This window comes from Clavelina lepadiformis, chromosome 5, assembly GCF_947623445.1.
Source record: "Clavelina lepadiformis chromosome 5, kaClaLepa1.1, whole genome shotgun sequence".
Lineage (NCBI taxonomy): Eukaryota > Metazoa > Chordata > Ascidiacea > Aplousobranchia > Clavelinidae > Clavelina > Clavelina lepadiformis.
In genome coordinates, this window is record NC_135244.1 from 20519284 (window position 1) to 20538499 (window position 19216).

At 38.0% G+C, this 19216-nt stretch overlaps 1 protein-coding gene across 2 annotated transcripts in view; it reads left to right on the top strand.

Annotated features, from left to right (window-relative positions):
- Positions 1-19216, top strand: part of LOC143461228 (uncharacterized) — a 32422-nt gene that overhangs the window by 1456 nt on the left and 11750 nt on the right. For both annotated transcript variants that reach the window (XM_076959060.1, XM_076959063.1), the window contains exons 3-21: positions 10263-10941; positions 11398-11470; positions 11580-11679; positions 12234-12392; positions 12638-12721; positions 13041-13493; positions 13571-13640; positions 13833-14064; positions 14312-14435; positions 14543-14631; positions 14730-14912; positions 15251-15331; positions 15453-15606; positions 16069-16254; positions 16490-16565; positions 16745-16843; positions 18172-18253; positions 18504-18564; positions 18915-19049. In XM_076959060.1, the coding sequence (XP_076815175.1) occupies positions 10263-10941; positions 11398-11470; positions 11580-11679; positions 12234-12392; positions 12638-12721; positions 13041-13493; positions 13571-13640; positions 13833-14064; positions 14312-14435; positions 14543-14631; positions 14730-14912; positions 15251-15331; positions 15453-15606; positions 16069-16254; positions 16490-16565; positions 16745-16843; positions 18172-18253; positions 18504-18564; positions 18915-19049 (3120 nt within the window). The remainder of the gene's footprint in view (positions 1-10262; positions 10942-11397; positions 11471-11579; positions 11680-12233; positions 12393-12637; positions 12722-13040; positions 13494-13570; positions 13641-13832; positions 14065-14311; positions 14436-14542; positions 14632-14729; positions 14913-15250; positions 15332-15452; positions 15607-16068; positions 16255-16489; positions 16566-16744; positions 16844-18171; positions 18254-18503; positions 18565-18914; positions 19050-19216) is intronic.

The following is a 19216-nucleotide window of genomic DNA, read 5'->3' on the forward strand; positions in this document are numbered from 1 at the left end:
TACACCACAACAAGTTAATCTTTTGTTAGTTGATACCATTTGTTTTGATAATTAACCAGGCAATCAATGGAGTAACAGAAAGAAATATGTATAAACATTGCCAGTCTGTTTTCAATGCATTAATTGTTATCACTTACCACTTGGACTGTGTCCAATTTTTCTTCCCATAAATGACAGACGTTTTGTTTGAAACTTTATGCAAGACGCACTAGTAATTAAACTAATCTTTATTTTCAAAGATCTTAAATTTCCAATCATTATTTGATTAAGATTTTTCTTAAACCTAATCTCCAGAATTTAAATGATAAAAGTTTGTAACCTTTCCTTGATCAACGCACAGAAAAAGAACCAATACTGATAACTACAGAAAAGTGGAAAAAGATTAAACAGTTTTACCAAGATATTGGAAACAAAAGTGTGTTGTGTGTTCCATGACAATGGAAATATCTGCAGAGTGAAGATTGGTTATTTATCTTGACTACGCCCTTAATCAATAACAAAACAAATTGAAAAGTCTGTCTGTAAGCGTCTTAGGGAAACGGGAGTTTTCATCCTAATTCATAGTTCAGTGATTCCCTAAATGAAAACAACAGACTGTGTACGTCTAGATTACGTCATGTGTTTTACCAGTGGTTCTTAAACTTTGGCCGCGCCCCCTTTTGTTAAGTTTAATAAACTTGTGCCCCCCATGTCGAAATCAAGAAATTCAAAAGTTACTACATTTCAATTTCCACTCATTTCTACGAATCATAAAAGCAAGGTGTTTGTAGATCGGCCTCTTTTTAAGAATTTTAATTCCATCTTGGAACTAAACTTTTGTTATTGGTTAGGGATTCTGTATACAATGGTGTTTATTACGTCCAAACTGAGCCCAGGATGACAGCATGTTGACAGCCGCTGTGGCAGAAAGCAATATACTTTCAGTTAAAAGGGTCCTAGTACAGTCTGTTACAGTAGGCAACTTGTCTTTTACAAAGCAATCGTCGAAACGATTATTTCTTCAGTCGTATCTCGCCTAAAACAAAACATGACGCTTTCACTGAATTATTGACGAACAACAAGCGTTTTTTATTGTTCCGCAGTGTAACTTTTTGTCTATTCGTGTTAAAGCTTAGTTTGTTGTGAACAACATCACGCGATGCGTTACTCGTGTAAGCATTTTTGTTGAAAGGTTCCACAATTAGACTCACCCGCCACAAATGTACGTGCAGATATTCCCTAGTCAAATTTTAATGTTTACTTAATAATATTGTTTAGTTCAGATCAATTAAATGTGCGCTTTTAGACATTGCCAACTGTGACCTAGCTACGTTGTTGTGCAATTTCTGGCACGAGTTAAGCATAAGGCTCGTTCAAGGTCACAACAAATATTTGGCGTGTAAGGTGAGACATATCGCTTGTATGATGACCGAAATCGTTTTTACTATTTCACTCGAAAACCGGCGGCACATTCCTGCATTCCGCACTTATCAGTTGGCCTGAATCGTCTAATCGGCCGCTTCCTTTGTTGCTGTTCAATGCATTCGTTTCTATTGATATGCTATAGGATACGGTATACTGGTTAATCTGGATGAGAACTGCAAGAATCCAACAGTCGAAATTTTGTCCATCTCTACTTGACAAGTAGACGACTGGTTTACAAAAACGTTTCATCATAATTGGAAATAGCGGAAACTGAAAAATTCTGTTTAATTTGCTCCTACGAAATGTTTGTTGGTCTGGTCCTTATAATCGATATATAAACCTGCCCCAGAATTTCTCCACGCACCCCCGGTTTAAGAACCTCTGTTTTACCGAATCCTTTGCTTGCTAAAAGTGTCACCGCTAGTTGGCGACAGCAACACATTTGGTCAGCAATAGTTTGGTCGTACACCGTTCAGTTGTAGTTGATGGCGGCCTCGGATCCTGAACGAACAGTTAATTAAGCATAGATTGGTTTACGCATACCAAATCATACACGTTGTAGCCTATAATTAAACTGGGCAAATGGAAACATCCTTTCGGGAAACTCTAAAAATTAACACTGCGTTGTGTGAATCTTGTATTAATAGCGGTCTTTCTTTTGGCGCTACAAGTGGGTTTACAAATTGGTAAAATCGTGTTACGAAAAGTCCTTTAGGTCACTGTTGTGGCTTCGTCATTATAAAAGACATTGTAAACACGAATCCATTTATGTCGCGGTCTTGCTCACGCTGGTTCGATTTATTTTGCGCGTCCGTCGTCAGTTATTCACTGCTTGACATGAGAAAAGACTCGTGTTCTTTTCCTTTGACATTTTTTCACTCCGGCGACACACTTGACTGCGTTTGCCTTAGAAAGAGCGACATAGATCTTCTGCGATTGTGACAGCATTATGACGTGATGCTTACACAGTTGTACGGAAGCCGGTGGGCTCTAAAATCTGTTTTGTGCGACGTTATCAGCCGTAAGCGCTCCCTACGTATAAAAGAGCTACCTGGTATGCTGGCAAATTAAAGTTTGTTTGGTTTTTACGTGAGATAAATAAAATATGTTGCGTATGAAATTATGACGTAACAAGGAGGAGACAAAGGTCAGCTTGGGTTTGGTTGAAAGATTTCCAAATATAGTGAAATAGATGTTCCTATACGCGAGTTAACAATTCTAACGACATGCTGTAACGATTTCTGTGGTTAAGATACAGAGTACTGGTTATGGGTTCGAATCTATACCGATTTAACTCAATTACCGTGTTATGATCTAATTTTTGCATTGGCGCTATTTCTAACCTTGGCTTAACGTTGTTTTCCTCTTTCTGATGCATTACATTTTGCTGGCGTGTAGCCAAGTTATATGGAGCAGAGTTCTTTCGCAATTACGTTCGCTTTGCTTCCAATCCCATACTTAATGCCAGCCAAGTTTATACGTAATTTTCTTGGAAAGAGTACCACTGGTAGACAGGACGACGTTGTTTAAGGAATTGCTAGGAACATTTGCGTAGTTGATACGATCATCTTTGAAATGCTGCTTCAAATATGGTCACTATTGCTTTTATTTGTTACATTTTGCGGCTCCGTGTCGCAAATCTTGAATGTCAAGTTGTTTGTTATAATAGCAATTGCCCCGGCAATATTTCCGCTGTAAAACCGGTGGTTTGCATACTTTTGCTTGGAACCTTCCTATCCCAAGTTTGTCAATAATAATTGCCTATCTACATTTCGCCCCGAAGCGACGACTTGTCTGTAATTATTGTTGAAAATATTACATAAGGCTAGATCCACACAGAGAATTCTTACCGGCTCATATTACATTTGTTTCACTTTGCCGGCTTCCCTCTCGGTCAAAGTTAAACAAACGCGAAATCAGCTCGCGAGAAATCTCAGTGTGGAATCCAGCCTAAACGATTTCTTGCGCCGTTAAGGAACTTCGTGGTTTAGATGTATTTTCTAAAAAAAGTCGGTATATGCTGATTAGATGCGGAGTTGTGGAAGTATAAAATTATTAGTTGCACGTTAAGTACCATACCGCCACTGAAGTGTTTAAGCTTTTTGGAAACTAGCTTTTATGGTAGGCACTGGTAGTTCCGATTTCAGAGGAAAGTTAAAGCTGTTGTAAAACGTGAACTGACATGAACCTGTTGCAAAGGAGTTGTGGTTAGTTGATTTCGAAGTTGTGATAACGTATAGATATACTGTAGTTACAAGATTTCAGGTTTGTTATAACAGAAAGTCCTACGTTTTTGTCAGGAACTACTTGTTTCTGCGATTTTTCTTTTGTGTTTCATTTTAAGCACGAAATACTTCCACGTTACTGCCATTTAATCTTCATGGCGCACAAAGCTGTGTGCTATTTCCGCCAGTTTGAAGTTAATATTTTTCGTTGATAAATAAACTTCTAATGGTTATTCTGCAACCTTGCAGGTTGCAGCATTTAATTTGTGATGCATTGAGCACCCTTAGGAAACGGAGGTTGTGGTAAATGCAATTGGTACACTGGTACCCGTTGCTATATGGACTGTTTATCATATTTTCTGTTTTATCTACCTACACTCATTGCATTGATCACAACCTGTATCTGTATTTAAAAACATGTGGTATGGGTATCGCAAAATGGTATTTGTCAATAGTCGCGCTGAAAAGTAACTTGAAATTTCAGTCATATGTTGTTAAGCTTGAGTGCTTAGCTCTGCCTCAGAGATTAATTGCCGTCCATCTTATAAAGCTGGAATCGTTTTAATCCGATTTAACTTGTTTATTTATTGTCTTTGATTATGTAGAAGTCTGATACATTTGTGCCAACAAACCGCTTGATACGCCAAATCCTCGCTATAAATAAAATCGGTTTGATTTCAACATGTCTTCGCAAATTCTTGTGGTTTAATCTAACGCTTTAAATTAAATATTTGATGAGGTAGCCAGCTAACTCAGTCTAGTGTGGCCTATGTAAGCACGCTGTTTGGTAACAAGTTTGTTTCAACGTTAGTTTGAACCAAGGCAAATGTAAGCATGTTCGTTCAGTATGAATCTCCAAAACTCGGCTGCATTCATGTAAAGATAACACGTTAACCTTGTATAAACTTCTTCATCGTTTATCCGACCTTTGTTGAGCCGACCATCGAAGCGTAACCGTTTACTGCATTCCTAGCGTTCAACCATGCGTAAAGTTTTGGGCTAACCCTCGCCACGTAATGGTCGTTAAGGAATTGTTGTCAAATGGTATTGTGGCCTTGCAAAGGTGAATGAAAATTTGTTTCGCCGTTTCCTTTCCACGTCTACGAGTTCGTGTGGGTGACACTTGGGCATAAAAGTACACCCTACGAAGTTTTGACCCATTTCGTACATTGCTCTCGACGTAACGTGCTATTAATTCAGTTGAGCAGGTTAAATGTGAAGTCATATGAATATTTACTACGTCTTTGACCAGAAAACCGTGTACAATATTCTCTTAAGAATCACCTGAGCTGAAAAATCGAAACATTCAACTTTTGCCTATTTTATGCGCTCGGTTTTATGTACAGTATAAACATTGCTGGTGAGGCAAGAAGCTATCCTCGCCTATCTACGTTACGAAAGGTCGCATTAAGACTGCCTGGAATGCTGATAAATATAATAGACCACTTAACGTATAAAGACTGAAGTCTTTTTATTTAGAAGTACGATGACGTAACCGTGATCACGTGGATGGTATACTTCTAGCGTAAGTTAGTGGCATCGGTATAAATTTTGCACACGATAATATAATGTCAATGTTATCCATTTTCAACTTGCAATCTGGTCGTTGATCATGCACAGCGCTGAAGGCAATGATATTAAAAACAGTTTTGGCGCAGAAGGGGCGGAGTTTATGAAAATAGTGACATTTTGAACTTATTTCAAAACAAAATGAAGTATGCATATAATTGCATTAGCTAATGAGTAATTTTGCGCGAATAAGATATTTAATTCACTCGTAGGTAAAATTATAGGGCCAACAAAACACTATCCACTGAGAAATGATTTATCTAGAAAGGACGGACTGAACGCGTGTCATTACCAGTGTACGAAATTCATGGAAGTAGGAAGAAAGTTGTGGTTTATGTCGAAAGTATCGGAAACGTGAAAGCGTACTCTGTCATAGCGATGTCGTAAACGTAAAGGTTATTTCAGAAACATTTGCCCTCAGACATTTTCACCGTAACATAAGCAGTAGCATTCTAGTATTTTTGCAGTGTTGTGCAATGTATTCGCCATAGTTGTGTATATCATAATTCATAACACATTCTTACCGGGCGGTAAAGTTCACGGCGCTGAGAGATTTGAAATGAAATGAGCGCGTAGTTTATCTGCCCATGCTCTGTCCATACATAGTATGAAACAAGATTAATCGTTTAAAAAAGCTTTTGCTTTTTATTACTGGTACAAGGCTAGCTTTATTCAGTGGCGCGACTCCTGATTTAATCGTTTCTTTACCAGGCCGAGGTTTAACTTTGTACGTAAATGTTGAAAGCATTTGAGTTATTTTAACATTCAGTTTCATTTTGCTTATGACTTCTGTCTTGACGGTGTTCAACAAACTACTCTTGCGAACAAAGTGGAAAAGACGATTTCGCGTATTTCGGAAACTCTTGAAACCAGGTATTACCTGTTATGATGTCATTTATGGCATAATATTATGTACGACGCCCACGTAGGCTGTGTAGCGGTCTAAATTTTTACAATTGATAAAAATGTGCGGTTGATGTTTGTCAGTGCGTTTCTCCTAAACTTTTCGGACATTCGCAGTGATCGGGTTACATGGTTAAGGTTAGCACAAGTTTTGGCTGACCGTAATAGTTTAGACTTCTGGAAATATTTTGTTTGGTTAAGTATCGTGAGCTATGTTGTGGACAGTTCCGATTGCGGGCCTTGCCACCGTTGAAAGCATTTTAAGTATCCCATCTACAAGCTGCATTGTTTCACCGGTTCTTTGCGTCTCCGAAACCAAAGAAGCGGCCTTTTTCAGTTACATTCAACTGTCGCCCTGCGCATTGTCTTCGATTAATTAATTATGCATGTTCATCCTGCCACCATGCAAATGGATTACTCTCCGTTCTGTGTGGTCTATTGAAAGAAAATCAATCGTCCAGAACCCACCTAAATTTTATTCGCACCCTTTTTGTTTATATTTTATTTCCTTTAATATTTCATGGCGTTTTTTTTTCCTTTCTGAGGCCATGGCATAAACGCTGACCTACTCTTTTTTGTCGGTGAGTTTAAATTGCGGTAAAAACTGCGATGAATCATTTCGCTTTTCTGTCACAATTGTGTCTACGCTTTGTGAACACGAATATGGTGAAAGTCAATTTCGTGCCGTGACTCGTGAAACGGCAAAAATCAGCAATTTTTGCTCTAAAAATAAAGTGACTCGGTATAAGTTTTGTCACTGGCTGCTGAAGCGGCTTTACTGGCGAGTCGAAGGATTGAAGTTTAAATGCTTACGAGTATTGCCTAGTTTTTGTGGAGGGCGTAGTGACAGTATGATAAGCAAGACTACATTGCTGCATAAACTTTCTCGTGGGAGACAAAAAGAATATCGACTTGTGCAATATGTATCCAGTATTTAGTTATATTACATCGTCTCTTGGAATTTGAACGATTTGTTTCACCCAAAAACAACATGACTGTTGTGTTTTTGCTTAATTCTTCATTGCTCGCCGATTTTTCCAATCGCTTATTTTAATGCCTGCACTTCATGCATTATGTAAAATGTGGCTGGGTTAGAAAGGATGCTTAGACTCATGCTTTGCGGCTTGTCAGGGCGTTTATGTTCGATGTGCGTCTTGTAAAAGAATGTAGGTGGCATACACTCGACTCTTTTTCCAACAAGAGGTATAACATGCAAACTCATCGATTTTCTGAAGGTTTTTCCGGTACAGAAAGCAAAATGGTTTTAAGTGTAACTTGCAACGTAACTTCGTACTACGTTACTTGTAACGTGTAACTTCAACAAGTTTATATGTATCCAGTCAACCGCAACTGGTGATGGTATTAAAAGTATTTAGACCAAGATATGGTCTCTCTCGCTACATCCAATAATGCGTATTGCTAGCATGTGCTGTAGCTTCCAAGTAAACCTGTCTATCCGGCGCCAATGAGTTCCTGCTGTATAAGACTGTAGTAGTAATCTAACCTCGCATGATTCACGCATCTTCTTGCTAATCACTCGATGACGAATGCAGTGACGTAATTCAGGTCAAAGGCCGTCAATTGAAAGAGAGCTGCGAATTCAAACGTTGTTGTCAGTTTTCCAGATGTCAGTCGTACCAAGTTGCGATAATTGTTGAGCAAAGTACTGTATTTTGGTAGTGAGTCCAGACAAATTTTCCTGTAGGCAGCCACGGCATTTGTGTTGACTTTATTTTACAGGAGTGCTATTGTGAGTTGGTTTATTTGCGAAAACTCCCGTAGGGTGTAACAACGGTATTGTATATATATTTGCTTTAAGACTAAACTTTTCAAAAACAGGCGTGTCTTTGCATTTTGACATCCCGTTAAAGCCAAGTTCGTTCCATTCAACTTTCAAAGTTTAGGCGGGGTGATTGATTGGGACAAAGTTTGCTGAGTGACTTGTTTTTTTCTGACTTTGTCAGTTTGTTTTATGCGCGCCCTGTTTCCGAGTTGCATTTGTGAACAATTTTTGGCCGTTGAAAGGCATCACTTTATATTGTCAAAAGGCAAGGATCGCCAGGCGGCCTTTACAAAAAATTCTGGTATATCAGCACATTCATACCAGTGGTATTCAATTCATGAAAACTAGCTAATAACATTTGAAAGTGACTATTTTACCGTCAGTAGGTCACGCAGCCGCTGTCGAAGATCAGACAGGCAGTTAGGAGAATGGGTCTACAAAAAGTTGATTTTAGTTATTTAGGGTGTAGATAAAGTTAGATTTAGATCGTGTTTGGGTTACCGTACTATATTATAACATAACAAGAAACAGTGAAAAATAGTTTCGAACGTGCAATTTTTCCTGGTGAAATAGTGGTCGCCATAACTATTTCATACCACCTGTCGACAAAGCATGAAACGTTTAAAAATTTGTCATTCAGAATTCGCTGTTGTACAAAAGTGCCGCATTCCAACGGTAGCTGGCTCATGACGAAATGCGTTGCACATAATACCCGTTCAAAATACCCACTTAAGTGGGGTATTGTGAGCTGGAGTTGATGCAAGCCGCTCCTTTGCGCTCGGTATGCTGCAAACAATTAAGTAGTTTAAAGAAGTGTTAGGAATCCCTTGGGATATAACCTTACATAAGTAAGTGATGGGCGCGGACAGCTGATGTAAATATATCGCCTCTGTCTTGTGTTAGCGAGCTATTATTTGCTGTTAGGCTAACATGGGCTCACTCGAATTTGATCATTAACACTATGTGCATGTATAAAATACGTTTTAGTGCGGCCCTTATTTATGCGAAGGTTTTCCGCTAACGCTTTGGCCACTGTTGGATCATGTTTGGCGTGTTTGAAGACATAGATGGCGCTCTTTACCAAATGAATAGAAGAAATTCTCTGCAATTATATTCTTCAAATTGATTGCAAATCGACGTTTCTCAGCGAAATGCTCTGCTCGTACCTCGCATGTCGTCAACGCTTTCCCTTGTGGGAATTATAGAATTTTCCTTGGTGACTGCTCGGTCATTTTCAGCACGTGTGACGTCTGTTGAACAAATATTGTGTCGAAAAGGTCAAGATAGTAACAACAAGGCTGTCACCGACGGTTTTTCTTTCGCACTTCGGTGCTTTTACTTAGTTTTAATGACATTAAAAGACCAAACGATCCCTGTCAAAGCAAAACCGACAGCTGGAGTTTGATTTAGAACTTGTGACGTCAAAATGGAATGTGTGTGGCATACAGTGACCACACAACGTAACATTTAGATGATTGATGAAAGCTTTTAGGTTTTCTAATGATCATTTGAACTTTTTATCGAGGTCAAAATATTGATTATGATGTCATAATCGTATTGTTTGTCATGTGGACATCGATAAATAATAACAACCAATGTTGTCATAGAATGTCGTCTGAGGTCAGTTGTAGTTTTAAATGCGTGACTCGGATTATTATTATGAATGTCAACTGCCTGCAAGTGTTTAAAGTCTGCGCACACCCAACGTTGTTGTCAAACTTAACCTACGATGGCGACCGATTCAAGGGCGAACCCTACGAAAGCGTTTTAGACGCGAATTGCTAACTCGAGTGCTCTTAGACCCATATGACAGCGGGCTTTTTTTACGCACTTAGGTTAGATTACTTCCTAGCTAGGGCCCGCCGGCTTCGCTTTGTAATTCAATTCAGCGCTATATACCATTGTTGTAGAACAAACAACGAAGTAAGAGATATTATTACATCATCGTGTATTTCGCGTTGAAAGGACGCCGCTGTGGTTCGGTTGTTTAGGGGTCAGAAAAACTTAAAAATTGAAACAATGTTGCCTTTTTGATTGTTAAATATTCTAAACTTACATGATTATGAAACAAGTCCGACTTAAATATAACTAGTATAATAATACTGTGTGTATGTATGTATGTATGTGTACAGTATCTGTTTCTCCTGTAAAAGAATTTTGGATTTACTTCTCGATATAGGCAGGGTTTGTAGCAAGCATGGTTGTTTTCGTCACAACAGTGATGTAGAGAGTCAGTCATCTCTTTCCCTGGTGATTTAAACCGTGAAATCCACGGCAATAAGAGATTATAACTCCATTATTAAATGAGGTTTTACGGTCTATATAGGGCTTAGTAAGCAAAGCTTATTTCATATTTTCAATTTCAAATTTTATTGCAGACAACTTCAGTTAAGGGCTCCCTTGACGGCCAACTCGGTAAGAAACCTGCCAGAAAACAACAAGAATTTGATAAGGATTTGACTGGCCAATACAGGAATAATTTTGGAACTAACAACGGCAGTAATCAGCTTTCTTCATTGGACTATTTACAAAGTGGAAATTACGACACTCTCGATTCAGCCTACAGCACCGGTGGATCTTCGTACAACACAGTTGACTCATCTTACACTAAGCTTCCATACAAGCCAGGATATAATTCAGTCGACCAAAAATGGAAAGAGTCATCGGCTCATCATGACTGTGACAACGGATCCGAAGATCACTCGGCTGGCTTAGAACAAGCTTCGCTACATTCGTACGAATTAAAACCAGAAAGGAACGAGTATCAAGAAGGACCGGGAACCTTTGAGCAGTTGAAATTTGCCGATGATCCAGAAGATAGTGACACGGCAACTGAAACAGAAACCGATACAGAACTGACAATTTCAGGCTGCTCGGTCGACATGAGTTACATACCTGATTATGTCCGGCCTGTTGTGGCACCTGTCTCTGTTGTGGCCTTGACTTCGACCACTGCTTCTTATACCACAAGTCGCCCGGTTGTTACATCAACGATGACATCACCATCTATGTCATTGACATCATCAACGATGACCTCACCTGCTGGCTCTGTGAAAGGTAATCTTTAAAGTGTTTTGAATAAGAACAATGAGAAATATTTTTAAAATATTGACTAAATTTGAAGTTATCTAAAACTTTAATATTGATGTCTGTTGTATAACTTATAGATGTCAGTACAGTTTTCATTGCATTTATAAACCTATACCTAAAACTTTTTACACCAATTTTGTTCAAAACTGAAATCATTACCAACTAAAAATGCACATGTAACCCATTGCAGTGATTTGTTAGGTTATTAGCATTAATATTATGCTTTACATTGCTAACAGTGAACACCATTTATGTAATGTAATGTACATAAATTAGCTGCATTAAATATTTATATCAACGGCAAATCCCCATTCTATTTCCATAAAAGTAAACTATATGTTTAAGATTACACAAGCTAGTTGTAGTATTTCTCGGAAATTCTTCACAATCTAACGCATTATAATTAATCTCCCCATGAAACAGATGAAATAATATCGCCCAGAGCAAGCACTTATAAACGAGCTGAGAGAAACAAATCGCCTTACGCTGGATACAGGTTAGTGCTTTTGTGTCTTTCACAAAGACTCTTATATTTTAATTTTTCTGCACAAATATTTATTTCTGTTTATTTCTCCAAGACTTACAATTTATTTTGTCTCACTCAGGGAAGATTACGTGAGAAAACAAAAAGAAAAGCTGTGCGGCCGCAAGTCCTTAGATGAAAGATTAAAAAGCCTGGAAAGTGGAGCAGCAGTTAAATTACAGGTGTGGTGTGCTCTTGAAATTGTTACACTTAAGCGTGTGGAGTTAAGTATCACCAAGGATCGTTGTCAAAAATCTGTTTAATTTTTGCTTGAGTTAGTTGTAGTTGTAGGTTTTTGACGTAGTTAGAGCTGACACTTAATGCTCACTGCGTTGCTACTAATAACAACATAAAGTTTGTGACTTCTGATTGAATCTGTCTATTTTTGTTTATGTTTGAGCCTTTGCGGAAGAATATAAGTATTTGCTTGTAGACAATCATGCAATTGAAAGTCTTTGTGATTAGATAAACTCTTGTGACTTTTCAGTACTTCATTTGTTAAAAAGCGATGTAGCTTTGTTCCCATTTCATATTTTTTAACTATACTTTTACCAAAATGATCTTGTAGCTGATTCTCATTTGCTTTATGAGCTTAATGCTGAACAAATGCAGTTATTAATGTGTCTACACAAACTTCATCTACAGATAAATGTTTGCAAGTTACAAGACAAACTGAATTTTAGTCATAGTATATGCTAGATTGGTGTGACAGTTGACAAAGGGAAACTTTGATTAGGTCTGCAAAGGTTCACAAAATCGTCGTAGAAGATCAGGCGAACGTGATGCTGCACCAGCGATGAGACCATGGGAAAAACAACAACTAAATTCCAGTTCTAGATCGAACAGTTTAAGCCCGGATAAAATTTTGGAACAACTTGATAATGGAGATGCAAAGGTTAGTCAGAAACCTGCCTAGGACAGTTACCATGCCCCTTTGTTTTGTTCATTCAATTACCAGTGATCCCTCAACCCTAAATATATTCGGTTAATAGTGACTAGTCACATAGAGAGTGGTTGTGTTGTTCGATGTTCTTTCAGCACTTTATTTAATGTTGTGCAGATGAACAGTGTATTTGTTTTCACGCGTTACATGACTTTTCATATTAATTACAAAATATATGTTGATCTATTTTTTATTAGGAAATTCAAATAGAGCCAGCTTTAACCAATGCACCCCCTCCTGATATCATAGAAGCACACAAACCACCAAATTCTTTTCCACAGGTATACATATTTGCTCTTTTAAGTACAGTGTACATACCAGTAAGTGTCACTCAGTTAAGGTTATCAAGGAATAATTCCAATTGTTTTATATAATGGGTTTGTTCAGCTTCCTATTTTTAAGCTTTGCTGCAATTTTGTTTTCTTTTTACGGCCCCATTTTAATCTATAAACTGGTAACAATTGCTAATACTGTCAATGTAGGGATCTTTATAATAAAATAATTACATTGATTAGCTACTTACGGGCATTGTTCGAAATTGAACCAGTTATTAGCTGGTGGTGATTTGACCAACCAACTGATGATGAGTTTCTTGTGAAGGATAAGGTTGGGGATGGCAATGATTCATTAACAACCAGTTTTGAAGACATAGAAAAGACGATAGTTGAAGTCCAAGAAGAACCAACAGAATGTGAAAAGATGTTTCATCGCGAGTCTGTGACAGAAGACTCGACCAGTAATCATGAAAATCAAGTGCCGGATAAAAAACCCCACCATGTCGCCATCAAGTGGAGAGTTGCTTCTCCTGCAACGAGTCGCAAATCTTCACGTGACTTGGACAACTGTATGGATGCCGGGTCATTGGAACAATGCAAAGAGGTTGATGATCAGAATGTATCTTCGAAAGATTATGTAGTGGACATGGTGGATCTGCCGTCTTCACCAAAATCTCACCCCAGCAGTCGCAAACTTCCCTGGAAGGAACCATCGATTGAGACACTGAATAATTCGCAAGAATTGAGTGAAATCTCATTTTCGGCAAACACCAGTCATGTAAGTTTGATGCAGGGAATATAATTTTATTCTGAAATGTTTCGAGTACTTTCCTAGCTTTGATGTTATATTTTCAGGAAGCTGCAAACTTGGCAAAACTTCAAGATGACAAAAATACAAACGATGTCGCACCAAATGTTACGAAAAGTATGATATTTTTTTGCATTTTATAAATTATTTGATGATGAACACTTTGGAACTATATTGTTACTTTGTAACATTTTTGAAATTTGTTACATGGTAAGCTGGCATCGCTGGCTCAGCGTTTCATAATGTCTAATATTGGCAATGACTATCAAGGCGAACCATAATAAGAACACAAATTTTGTCATATTACAGGGGAAGCCCCATTGCAGAGAAGAGGAGCCCCCGCGCCCTTGATGCTAGATGTCACCACAGACAATAACGCAGTTATCCCCGTCGAGTTGCGATCACCACGTGGTGAAGGCGGCGGCTTTGGAAGGGTCAACATGCGCGAGAAGCGAAGTGCACGAATGTTCATTCTTCCTTCATCCGATGACAGCGAAACCGACAACCTCCTTGCGAGGATAAACAAGCCAGTTGAAAATAGGTGTGCTGTGAATTATGTGTATGGAAATTTATGTAACTGTTATAAAATCTGTGTGGTAAGGGATGAAATATTTTTGTTGGTGTGGGCAGTTTGATTAATGCTTATGAACTGAATGTATATATATGTATAATATTTAAATACAACTTGTAATTACGGCAATTCTTTTAACATAACGGTACAAGAATTTTCCAGTGGTCAAATTCTGTGAGTTTTTTCAAAATGTGAATTCATATTTTTGTTCAATTAGGCCTGTTCATATTGCCCCGGTCAAATTCGTACCGTCAGTGTTACGCCGAAGTCGATCACGAGCTTGTAAGGAAGATGTCATTTCGCAATCTTCGTCAACTTCGTCCATTGCCACGGAAAGCAAGGTTGCCAGAAATGCAAGCTAGTGGCAGTTTTCATTTTATTGGCAGCATACGCTTTGATTTGTCTCTATTATATTTAAAATGATTTTGCATTTGTTCCCATTGTGTAGGCCGCTTTGGATGAAGGCAGAAGACCATTTTCTAATGATGCTAATACTGTTTCCACCCAAAAACCATTCGGAACCAAAGAAGTGTCACGGTACATAGACTATATGCTGCAGATTTTAACTCGCGTCTAGCAACCGACACAGTTATGCATTATTTTGGTCATGTAACCATTCACGATGTCATTTTCAGACGAAAATCAAGTCGCTCGCCTAAAAGGTCCAGCTCGAAGCGTTCCACTCGTTCCAAGTCTACTCACGATCGACCGAATAATGATCGAGTTGCTGCTAGGACCAGAAGAGGGAGCCATTCTCCCACGACAACAACCAGTAACAGCGACATCAACGTGAGCAAGTCCCCAGCACAGAAATCAAAGTAAGCAACCGTGCGTGATGTGTAGTAAATATTGCAACTGCCATGGCAAATGTGTGGTAACTTACAAGACATTAAACGGGCATTATATAAACGACAATATAATAGTGCCATTGCTGGAGTAATCCAAAATCTGTAATACGAATTCTAAATAAAACATTTTTGCCATTTTTTGAGCTTCATTCGATATTCTCACCCAAACTGACCCAAACTCCTCAAGATAACTTTAAAATGTGGAATTTGTTGACTAATTTCTTTTAAAACATCTTTTATGTGTTGGATTATTCTGATGTTGGTACATTTCTGTATTTTTAAAAATATAACCTCTAAATTGTTTGTAGATCATCACAGAGGTCAAAAGAGAAGTTAACTAAAAATTCATCCCATAAAACGGAATATAACGAACTGACCAATGTTAAAAGGTATGTTGGTTTTGAACATTGATGTGTACAATATGGTGATGTGTAATCAGTGGTGAAATTAAGTTAAACTAAACCGATGGCATCTGTGAGTTTTTGACTCACTACTTGATGTTGCTCTCAGAACAACTCCCAGGAATCACCGTAAGATCATGGAAGGGGGCGGCCTCTCATCGCCACGACAACAAGCCGTTGCCCAAGCAGTTAAATTTGGTTATAATGGCGAAGAAGGGGGAATCCCCTACATAGACGAATCTGGCAGCCCCGAAGAGGAGAAGGTTGGTGGCTTTCTATGGTACCGTGTGTGATTTATTGAATACATGGACTTACTATTTTGTGAACTACCAGATGGCTGTATCGGTGTCGTTTGTTCTTCACTTGGGTTGGGTCAACACCAAACGATCAAGTTGTGCCTACAAATTTATTTTGTGTTAATCTACTTACAAACGGTTTTGTAATTTTGTTAAAACTTCAGTCTACTGAGAAAGACCTTCCCTTTTCCTATTAAGTGCTTGTGTAGTTTTTCTAATGCAGTTCTGTTTGTTGTATGGGCCTGATTGATGAATGGATCTTTTGTCACAAAATTATTCACCTACAAATAGCAAGTTTATTTAAAAAAAATTAAAGTTAATAGTTTCGTCATGATTTAAACTCAGTTTGAGACTCTAAAAACATTTTATGAGCCACATTCTTGCATGAGATGGTAAGCATTTATAAATACGGTCCTAACCTATGCACAGAAGTATCAAATGGAGGAAATGCGAGCTCGTGCATCGTCAGATGGCGCTCTTCTGCGTGACACAGCAGACAAAGAAACGTGTCGTCGAGCCCTTCCTCTGTCTCGTCGAGGAAGATCGAGCAAGAGGAAAGATGGGCCGAGGAGGACGAGTTACATGGAGGCCATGGAATCAAGCGATGACTTAACGGTGAGAAATATTAGATCTTGCTCAACGTAACTTGAAGCTATGGTTAGTTGTAGTTGTGGTTGCATCGCTTTCTCACATAACTGCTGTAAAATACAGAAAATAATAAAATACAATTGTATATTTGTTATGAGTGTTACAACAGTATATCTACTTTCCAAATTTGAATACAATGCCACATCACACAAAGCATTTATTGACATTTGTCAAATATTTTAAGTCAATTATCTTATTGCAGCCTGACCCAGACACTGATGGTTCCATCTATAGCATGGTCAGGACTGAGTCAGGTCGAGAAAAACACGTTGCACTGAGTAAGTTGCCTTTGTAGTTGTATCTGTGCATTGAAAGCAACATTTTAATGTCAGTTTTATCACTGATTTATCTGTTAATCTTTATTAATATTAGAAACTTATTATGCAAAACCAATTTGCCATAAATAGATTGCCTGGTGTTTTGCCAATATTTGACACATATTGTTTCCTATTTTCAGGTAAATTTGGTCGTAGCAATTCAGCTGACAGCATTTTATCAACAAGCGAAATGCCGAAAAAGGTTGTCCGAAGGAAACACACTCGTTCCAGCAGTGCGGGTAAGATGTCACTTTTTGCTATCAACGCATATTAAATAAATGACTAATTTTATAGTGTTTTGTGCATAAATTTCGTTGCTTGCTTTCGATATAAAGAATTCTGGTTATAATTGAAGTGAAAAAGCATTGTTTTATAATCTCCTACACATACCCATCGTATCAGTTGCAGAGCTCTTTTCGAATTTCCTCAGCAAAGCTTTTTAACGCTCAACGAAGTAGAGCACTCTTTAAATGGTCTATGGCGCAGTTTCAGGAAGTTCACGTAGACGTATAAAAATGGCCTGTATGACGCATTAATATTGCGTATCCTGTTTAAGACAGTTGATTTAGGTAAATGGATCATGTACCTAACCTAGAGTCAGAGCATTCTGATTATCGTGTGTTTAAACACCCTTCTATTACAAGAATACCATCAGACGTGTAGTTGATGCATTAGAATAGATTTTGCAATCTAAATATGGAAAGCTTTTTAGCGATATGGCCCCAACAAATATAACGTTTTGTAACCAGACAAGACAGGAAGCAAAAAATAATTTTATAGGATGTGTTTTGATTGATGGAAAGCTTTTTTGTCTTTAATTGAGGACTGGCCACAGTGTAATAAGGTGCAATAAGCTGTTTTAAATGTTAGCGCTATGGTAATTTGGATTATATCCCAAATATATGACACCACACATATATAGTGTGCCTTGTTAGGCCATAGAGCGTGCTATGGTAGCATATGATGTCACACTTCAATGACACAGAGCATAAGGTGAATATAGTTTGAGCAACCGGTGGCTTCAGTGTGCTTGTGACCCTAAGCCAATTATTCCATTATATACTGGATTAAGTGCTGAGTTGCTGTAGTCTTCCAATTGGTATTAAGCCATGTTAGTTGTGAGTATAAGTGCTTGAAGCGGCAGTTAAGGGTAAGTATGTTTTACTTAAAACGTTTTGGTCGTGCATCTTGTGCACATATTAAAGTTTAGTTGTTTTATTTTTCACTGACCTTAAGAGTGTGTATTTCCATGATGCTGATTGCTAAATTGGTTTGATGCTGATGTACGTTATTTCCTGCATTCTAAGTATAACTATTGTTATAAAATTTTGCAAGTATTTGAGCGGCTTGTTCTGCAGAATATTTGAGTTGCAACTTCTATTTTAGGTTCTCAGGTTTAAGATTTCAATTAGAAAATTTCCAGTGTTACATCTAGGTCTATGCCAAAATCAAGGAATTGCTATTCTCAGTTTTAAAGGCATAGTTATTGTTAGATATCTATTTATGTCAGTTATCGAAAAAAAGGCTCTCTTGATGTGATTTCTTAATCGATCTTGATCGCTTTTAGATCGAAATTCATCGAAAGGTGTTCACCGGCGTTCCTACCAAATTGCAACAAGTGCCTCTAAAGCAGGCGATGCTCTTTTGAGGTGAGCTTAATACTTGATAACACGTTAGTTACCAACTTACCCCGTGTGATGCTGTTTTCTGTCTACACTTCAATATTTGTGTTTCATTGAATGAAATTTGTTTGTGATTTTACTTGTTGAGTTAAACCTACTACAGCCAGTATACAACTCTAGCCGACGTAGAACGTTCAACATGATTTCGCAACAACCTTAACATTAAACACTACATCAACTTGTCTATTGATTTTACATCTAATTCTTGTTTTTTCAGAACGCCCTCCCACAAGCGGCAACCGAGCATTAGAAAACTGAAGAATTTCTTCGGTGAAGCTGTAAGTTCATCAGTTTCGCATTTTAATAAAAACCTTTATTTTAGGAAATTAAGTTGAACGCCTGTATTTTGTATCTGCTGAAATATATTTCTTTTTATTGAAATTGTCTCATGTAATGCATACTTATGCCAGGAAGCTGATGTAAGTAGATTTGGAAAAACGATAATAATATTCTAGTTATTTAACTATCTGTGGTCTGTGTTGTGTGATCTAGTGATGTTGCTAAAATCCCTATCGATGCAAAAAAATGCTGAAAGGTTAAATAATATGTACACTCAATATATATGACAAATATTCATTGCACCGGTTGTGTGTGGGTAAATGACATAACGACATACGTGATTGTACAGTCACCTCAGATAGTGGAGGCGCAGGCGGATGAGAGCCGTCGTGGCTCTCGAGGTCGACCACTTGGCCCACCTCCCACACTGGACTTGAACGACTATGATGACACCGTTGTACGCGAAGGATTTTTGTATTTCAAGGTTGGTGTGCAATGGATTTTTAGTGATTCACGTTGTCAGGTTAACAGTATAATAGGTGGTATACTTATAAAAATGACATTGTTTTATGCACAAGAATTTTTTATAGCTTATTTTAGGGTGTTGGTTCCCATTGTGGTTCATAGAGCTTTCAGAAATCGTTTAAAATT